At 39.4% G+C, this 8,909-nt stretch overlaps 1 protein-coding gene across 1 annotated transcript in view; it reads right to left on the reverse strand.

Moving 5' to 3' along the window:
• Positions 1 to 2,726, reverse strand: part of daw1 (dynein assembly factor with WDR repeat domains 1) — a 72,660-nt gene extending 69,934 nt beyond the window's left edge. The window contains exons 1-2 of the mRNA XM_060922885.1: positions 2,687 to 2,726; positions 2,166 to 2,238 (exon numbers count right to left, since the gene is read on the reverse strand). Coding sequence (XP_060778868.1) covers positions 2,166 to 2,238; positions 2,687 to 2,726 — 113 coding nt within the window. The remainder of the gene's footprint in view (positions 1 to 2,165; positions 2,239 to 2,686) is intronic.
• Between the last annotated feature and the right edge of the window lie 6,183 nt (positions 2,727 to 8,909).

Consider the following 8,909-nt stretch of genomic DNA (forward strand, 5'->3'; position numbering starts at 1 on the left):
GGGGGCTGAATACTAATGCACACCACATTTTTCATATTTTTATTTGTTTAAAATTTTAAAGACCATTTATTTTCGTTTCACTTCACAATTATGTGCTACTCTGTGTTGGTCTACCACATAAAATCTCAATAAAAAACTTTTAAGTTCATGGTTGTAAGGTGGAAAAATGTGAAAAAGTTCAAGGGGTATGAATACTTTTTCAAGGCACTGTATATGGGGGGGGGGGGGGGGCAGCACTTCGGTTCAGGTTTATTATAAAGCCTTTTCAAAACAACAACAGTTGACTAAAGTGCTGAACGGTCCAACTAAGTAAAGAGTCAAACATATGGCCTAAAAGCAGATCAAAGACACAGTAAGGGATACACACTCCACAGAAGTAGCACTTCTGAAGAAAGGTGTGTATTTGTTTGGCTGTTGAGTTCAAATATCAATAATCTTTCTCCAAAATCGATAATTCCCCGTTTAATACATCTTGATCCTACTGAAAGAGTTATTTAAGCAATATCACTATATTCAGTTCAACAGTACAACCTTGTGTGTGATATTGCTTTTATACAATGGTTCTATAAACAAAAAATTAATATCAAGTAAGTGACATTTTGGACACAACATGACCACATGTTCTCTTTATTTTTGCTCTGTGAGAATAAATAGATCCTGAAGAAGCCACACTCACTTTACAGCACATCAGTTAGCTGGCTGGCTAGCTAGCTCACACTGATTTGTACATTCCTATTCAAGGTTCTTCTGGTAAAATAGGCATCCCTTCTTCCTTTTCATCTTCATCTGAAGAGCTTTCATATTTTAAGTCAAAAGGTATATTCTTAAAAAAGTATAATTTGCCATGTCCGATGATGGTGTCATTAGCACTACCGTCATACCCATTTCAAATTAGGAAGTGGAGTTTTTTAACCAGTTGAACATAGACAAGTAGAGTGATAAACACAGTGAAACAGCTCACTGCTGTTATATTAAATATCAGCACTCTTGGAACATCGCTTGACCAAATTAGTGGACCAGACCTAACTGTTGTATAATTATGGTTAATGTATGTCTAGCTAATTAACAAGCTAGTTCATACATCAAAATCTGTTAAAACAGTTTACAGCAGAACAAGGCATGGCTTTGTTACAAAACTGTCAACATTGTACTAAAGTTTTACAGCGTTGTCAAAGTTTTAAAGATGTCAAATGAAATTCGCTGGACTGTGGTCTCAGTAAGAGCTTCAGGTGCATGTTGGAAAGTTTGTGCATGTTCATGAGGCTCAACCGCGCTTGTAAAAATGACAGAACACTATTCTTCAAAGTAATTTGTGTCAATGTAAATTAAAATGCAAATTTTGGCTTGTTTTCCATTCACTTACATAGAGACGGGCAGGGTTAATGTTGTACTACAGCCAGCCACTAGAGGGTCTCAAAAGATACAGTATTTTGGCTTCCCTTTCCCACCCATACTGTATACCCATAAAGTAAATTTTTTTCCAATTTCAGAGCCTAAGGCTAATTTTAGTTCTAGTTTATTACATGATCTTTGTGTCAGACACCTTTAATGGAAACAATACGAATATCCATCTACTCATCCAGTCAAACCCAGTTCTATTTAGAACGTGCCTGGTGCAAGATTGACATCTGTACCAAATTGTGGGGCTCAAGAATATTCTGTTGAACATTGTAACGTTGGTCCAAACCTAAGAACCTGCAAGTCACTTTGAATAAGTTAAATAATTGTAAAGTGCATGCTGATTTCAAACTGGGGCAGCATGATGCTGTAGTGGTTAGCACTGTCACTTCAAGAAGGGAGAAAGAGCAGAGCAAGAAGGTCCTGGGTTCGAACCCAGCGGTTGGTGAGGGCCTTTTTGTGTGGAGTTTGCATGTTTTCTCCATGTCTGCATGGGTTTCCTCTGGGTGCTCCGGTTTCCCCCACAGTCCAAAGACATGCAGGTTAGGCTAATTGGTGGCTTTAAATTGACCGTAGGTGTGAGAGTGTGAATGGTCGGTTGTCTCTGTGTCAGCCCTGCAATAACCTGGAGACTTGTCCAGGGTGTACCCCGCCTCTCGCCCATAGTCAGCTGGGATGGGCTCAAGCTTGCCTGCGACCCTGTAGAACAGGATAAGCGGCTACAGATAATGGATGGATTTCAAACTGGCAAAGCATTAAACACTCACTTTGGTGTTAAGTGCAGCAGGTCAATGCATCTGCTTCTCTCCTGCCCTCCTTTTTCATAGTCCAGAATTATACCTGCACAACAACCAAGTTTAGACTCACTGTGATGTGGGAATTAGGTGTTACATTCCTGGACTGACCTGTTATAATAGTTTTCAGTACATCACAGCATATGTTTAATCAGTTTCATAAATAAATCCCATATAACATATTAATCCTATATATTGAAAAGGTCTGTGTTTTGGTTTAGTTAGGCAAATTCATAATAAATAGTAACTAGCGGAGTATCTAGTCTTTATTCATGGTAATTCATTCACGTCCTCGTTCAAGAGCTAGCTTAGCTTCCACTCAGCAGCTAGGGCCAATGTGTTTTTTCTGGAAAACAGGTTTAGTTTGTGTTAAAAACACAGGCTATCTACGAAGAAACAAAATCAGTCGGATATATACCCATTCCGAAAACAGACCATATGAAGCTGTAAAATAAGTATTTAAAAGTCACGTAATGTTACTTTTTCCGAGTTACCTGGAGGATAGTAACGAATGTGGAGCCGCTTCAGTCTCATTTCTGCTTGAGTTTAACACAGCGTTACCACAGCAACCACGACTACGCTGCTCATTGTTCGATGTACGCATGCGGCACAAACAGGTGCATGTAATGCGTGTAATAAGTGACTAGACTTCGGATTGCCTACTCACTGACTCAATATGTAGTGTTTGCTACATAGAAAACTCACTAGTGAATAAGGTTAGACAGCTGTTGATACATTTCGGACACTACTTGGATATTAAGCTGCTACAGCGTAATTATGCGAAGGATATTCGTTTTGAGGTAGAAAATGTACAATACATGGCAAGTCATACATAGGCGCCTGAGAAAACAGAGCACACAATGTTAACAAAACAAACAAAAAAAAAAACACAAGTAAAGGATCATTTCTAACAAATTTAAGACATCAATAATCTTCAGTAATTTCTTTGCTGTTTTCTTTTTCATAAATTTTAATGATTTGTAATATAGCGATAGTTCTCTCATAAACATGACCAATAAGGGTTGTTTTATATATTTACATTTATGAATATAAAAATTTCCTTGAATAACTAAAATATTTAATCAAAATTCAGTCTTTTTATCCTCCATTTGACGTAACAGTGGTGTAATGGTTAGCACTGTCGCCTCACAGCAAGAAGGTTCTGGGTTCAAGCCCAGGGGCCGACGGGGGCCTTTCTGTGTGGAGTTTGCATGTTCTCCCTGTGTCTGTGTGGGTTTCCTCTGGGTGCTCCGGTTTTCTCCCCCAGTCCAAAAACATGCAGGTTAGGCTAATTGGTGGCTCTAAATTGACCGTAGGTGAGTGTGTGAATGGTTGTTTGTCTGTATGTGTCAGCTCTGCAATGATCTAGTGACTTGTCCAGGGTGTAGCCTGCCTCTCGCCCAGAGTCAACTGGGATAGGCTCCAGTTTACCTGCGACCCTGCAAAGGATAAGCAATTACAGATGATGGATGGATAGCCTCCATTATTATTCCAAATGTAATCACATTTCTGTTAAACTATTTAAGAGAGGATATTTTTGGTTCGAACCAAAAGGCATTGGTATACCGACAAGAGAAAAATACTGTAAGTGATCTGTACTTTCTATTTCATCATCACAGAATGTGCAATCATTTTGATGAAAGTTGAATCTTTGTCTAAGGAGTTCACCTGAGGGATGGATATATAAATTATTATTAAATACCTTAAAATGAAGCTCTTTCATTTTTGGAGGTAAAGGTAAGCTTAAGAAATCAGTGCATAATTTCTTTAAGGTAAGCTGACTAAAAATACGAGAAGCTGAGTTCCTGTTTAATTGCATAGGATATAAAGCATTTGTAAAAAGACTTTGGATCACTCATTGGCAAAATCTTGCTTGAGAATCTTTGGTGATCACGAACCAGAAACAGAGAACTGCCATGTTGTCATGAGAAGCTGCTGTGGTTCTGGAATGGCATGTTCAACAAACACATGGGTGTGATTGGGCAGGTGTCCAGATACTTTTGGCCACATGTATTTGTATCTACGTTAATTGCTATAAACATATTTAAAATACTTGCTTAAGCAAATTTACAGACTTACATGTCCAAGTGAAGTTTCATCCATCCATTATCTGTAACTGCTTATCCTGTGCAGGGTCGTGGGCAAGCTGGAGTCTATTCCAACTGACTATGGGAGAGAGGCAGGGTACACACTAGACAAGTTGCCAAATTATCGCAGGGCTGACACATAGAGACATTCACCATTCACACTCACCTTCACACCTACGGTCAATTTAGAGCCACTAATTAACCTAACCTGCATGTCTTTGGACTGTGGGGGGAAAACGGAGCACCTGGAGGAAATCCACTCAAGCTCCACACTGAAAGGCCCCTGTCGGCCACTGGGCTCGAACCTAGAACCTTCTTGCTGTGAGGCGACAGTGCTAACCACTACACCACTATGCCATCCCAAGTAAAGTTATATTATAAAACTAAAAATTAATCACAAACATTTATTATACACTATAATACATTTTGAATGTCTCTAAGCAGATGGAAAGCTCACTCTTGACAATTAAATCCGTAATGAGCAGCACATGGGCAACATTAACACTATCAATAATGAATATTATAAAACATACAGGACACTTTTTCGATGGAATAAAAACATTTATCCTAGTCCCACCTTGGGGGTTTCATTCATTTGGCTTGATAGCATGCAATATTGTTAGCATATCGCTTATCCTACACGTATTATGTCACTCTAGCCAATGGAGAATGAGCATTGAGTATGGTTTACAATATTGCATGGTTGTCAAGACAAGATGATGTCACATGTCGGAGCTGATGCGAATATTAAATGAGAAAGTTTTCTGCTGTGCATGTGCAGAAGCATTTCTCTGTTTGCCAGCAGCACCCACAGTAACCTGTTGCAATTAACTGAAAATGCCATAAGATACATATTACATGTAAAATTTCCATGCTGGTGAGCTGCTGCTTCTTCTTCCTCCTCCTTGGACAGCACGATTGCCAGGTAGGGGTCCATGTGGACCCTACTGATCCACATGTCATACTAATTGGAGCACAGTTTTATGCCAGATGCCTTCTGTGCTAGCGAGCGACTGGGACAATTTGTAAATAAACTGCCAGGTTTGCTTCGTTAAATGTGGAAGATTTTGAGAGAATTTTGAAAGAGAAATGAATATGTTTGTATGTACAGTGGTGCTTGAAAGTTTGTGAACCTTTTAAAATTTTCTATATTTCTGCATAAATATGACCTAAAAGATCATCAGATTTTTACACAAGTCCTAAAAGTAGATAAAGAGAACCCAGTTAAACAAATGAGACAAAAAATATTATACTTGGTCATTTATTTATTGAAGAAAATGATCTAATATTACATATCTGTGAGTGGCAAAAGTATGTGAACCTTGAGGATTAGCAGTTAATTTGAAGGTGAAAATAGAGTCAAGTATTTTCAATCAATGGGATGACAATCAGGTGAGAGTGGGCAACCTGTTTTATTTAAAGAACAGGGATCTATCAAAGTCTGATCTTCACAACACATGTTTGTGGAAGTGCATCATGGCACGAATAAAGGAGGTTTCTGAGGACCTCAGAAAAAGCGTTGTTAATGCTCATCAGGCTTGACAAGGTTACAAAACCATCTCTAAAGAGTTTGGACTCCACCAATCCACAGTCAGACAGATTGTGTACAAATGGAGGAAATTCAAGACCATTGTTACCCTCCCCAGGAGTGGTCGACCAACAAAGATCACTCCAAGAGCAAGGCGTGTAATAGTCAGCGAGGTCACAAAGGACCCCAGGGTAACTTCTAAGCAACTGAAGGCCTCTCTCACATTGGCTAATGTTCATGAGTCAGCCATCAGGAGAACACTGAACAACAGTGGTGTATATGGCAGGGTTGCAAGGAGAAAGCCACTGCTCTCCTAAAATAACATTGCTGCTCATCTGCAGTTTGCTAAAGATCATGTGGACAAGCCAGAAGGCTATTGGAAAAATGTTTTGTTGATGGATGAGACCAAAATAGAACTTTTTGGTTTAAATGAGAAGCGTTATGTTTGGAGAAAGGAAACACTGCATTCCAGCATAAGAACCTTATCCCATGTGTGAAACATGGTGGTGGTAGTATTGTGGTTTGGGCCTGTTTTGCTGCATCTGGGCCAGGATGGCTTGCCATCACTGACGGAACAATGAATTCTGAATTATACCAGCGAATTCTAAAGAAAAACGTCAGGACATCTGTCCATGAACTGAATCTCAAGAGAAGGTGGTTCATGCAGCAAGACAATGACCCTAAGCACACAAGTCGTTCTACCAAAGGATGGGTAAAGAAGAATAAAGTTAATGTTTTGGAATGGCCAAGTCAAAGTCCTGACCTTAATCCAATCGAAATGTTGTGGAAGGACCTGGTCTCATCCGTCCACAAAACATTTTTCCAATAGTCTTCTGGCTTATCCACGTGATCTTTAGCAAACTGTAGATGAGCAGCAATGTTCTTTTTGGAGAGCAGTGGCTTTCTCCTTGCAGCCCTGACATGCACACCATTGTTGTTCAGTGTTCTCCTGATGGTCGACTCATGAACATTAATATTAAGCCAATGTGAGAGAGGCCTTCAGTTGCTTAGAAGTTACCCTGGGGTCCTTTGTGACCTCGTGGACTATTACACACCTTGCTCTTGGAGTGATCCTTGTTGGTTGACCACTCCTGGGGAGGGTAACAATGGTCTTGAATTTACTCCATTTGTACACAATCTGTCTGACTGTGGATTGGTGGAGTCCAAACTCTTTAGAGATGGTTTTGTAACCTTGTCCAGCCTGATGAGCCTCAACAATGCTTTTTCTGAGGTCCTCAGAAATCTCCTTTGTTTGTGCCATGATGCACTTCCACAAACATGTGTTGTGAAGATCAGACTTTGATAGATCCCTGTTCTTTAAATAAAACAGGGTGCCCACTCTCACCTGATTGTCATCCCATTGATTGAAAACACCTGACTCTAATCTCACCTTCAAATTAACTGCTAATCCTACAGGTTCACATACTTTTGCCACTCACAGATATATAATACTGGATTGTTTTCCTCAATAAATAAATCTCATCTCATTATCTCTAGCCGCTTCATCCTGTTCTACAGGGTCGCAGGCAAGCTGGAGCCTATCCCAGCTGACTACGGGCGAAAGGCGGGGTACACCCTGGACAAGTCGCCAGGTCATCACAGGGCTCAATAAATAAATGACCAAGTATCATATTTTTGTCTCATTTTTTTAACTGGGTTCTTTTTATCTAGTTTTAGGACTTGTGTGAAAATCTAATTATGTTTTAGGCCATATTTATGCAGAAATATAGAAAATTCTAAAGGGTTTACAAAACTTTTAAGCACCACTGTGTCTGCATTATTTAAAATATTTGCAATAATAATTGTAATACACAATTACAAGCCCAATTCCAAAAAATGTGAGACACTGTGCAAAACAACTAAAAGATTTGCCAACCATGGAAAGCCTATATTTCACTGAAAGTAGTACAAAGACAACATATCAAATGTTGAAACTGAGAATTTTTTTTTTTTGGAAAAATATATTCTCATTTTGAATTTGATGTCAGCAACACATTTCAAAAAAGTTGGGACAGGCAGCAAAAGATTGGAAAAGTTATATAATGTTCACAAAAAATAATTTGGTTAATTGGCAACAGGTCAGTAATATGATTTGGTATGAAAAGTGTATCCCAGAGTGGCTGAGTCTCTCAGAAGTAAAGATGGGGAGGGGTTCACTGCTTTGTGAAAGACTGCGTGGTCAAACAGTGCAACAATTTAAGAATAACATTCCCCAGTGTAAAATTGCAAAGAATTTGGGGCTCACATAATCTACAGTACATAATACCATTAAAAGATTAAGATAATCTGGAGAAATCTCTGTCTGCAAGGGAAAAGGCCAAAAACCAACAGTGGATGCCTGTGATCTTTGGGCCCTCAGGTGACACTGCATTAAAAGCCTGATGGACTTGCACTGGTGAAGTGTTCCCAATGACCAATCACTGATCATCATTGTTCCCAACTACCAATATTTGTTGTTCCTGTGATCACTGTTCCACTGATTACTAAGAAGTTTTCACACATCTTTGTTCTCCATTTTTAAACTTTCTTCTTGGATATATTTACAAGTAATAAAAGCAACTTGTGCAATCCAAAATCATTTCCTCTGTGTCCATTTCCCAACACCTCACTACCACTGCTTACTTTTATTGTTAAAAGAAGAAACAATGTTACGTGAGAGGTTATCACAAAAAAACCCAACACCGAATTCGGTTATAGAAAAGTTTTAACATTAATCAGAAGTGAAACATGTTCAAACAAAACCCCAACACGTTACACACATAAAACCCTAGGCCTAGGTCGCAAAACAAAAGGTTCCCTTTGCAAACCACATCAAAATACAGACATATTTGTAACATAACATATAAAGGACACAGAATTTGTTATCTCACGGTCCCTTTGTGCCTCGCGTTAGGCAAGCGCCGGTCAGCAGGTCCCATTGCCCGACCGCCGAACTGTTCACAGTCTTTAAATGTCCTCCGAAGTAGCAGTGGTGTTTCCAGAGGCATCCGTGAAAGGAAAAGTCCGAAAAGCATAATCCAACGCGAGGGAAAAATATCCACAAAAGACAAGAGTCTCTGAAGCGAGGGCACCGAGAGCTGTCCACCTGTCTCGAGCGCATCC

This window comes from Neoarius graeffei, chromosome 6 (assembly GCF_027579695.1).
Source record: "Neoarius graeffei isolate fNeoGra1 chromosome 6, fNeoGra1.pri, whole genome shotgun sequence".
NCBI classification, from domain to species: domain Eukaryota; kingdom Metazoa; phylum Chordata; class Actinopteri; order Siluriformes; family Ariidae; genus Neoarius; species Neoarius graeffei.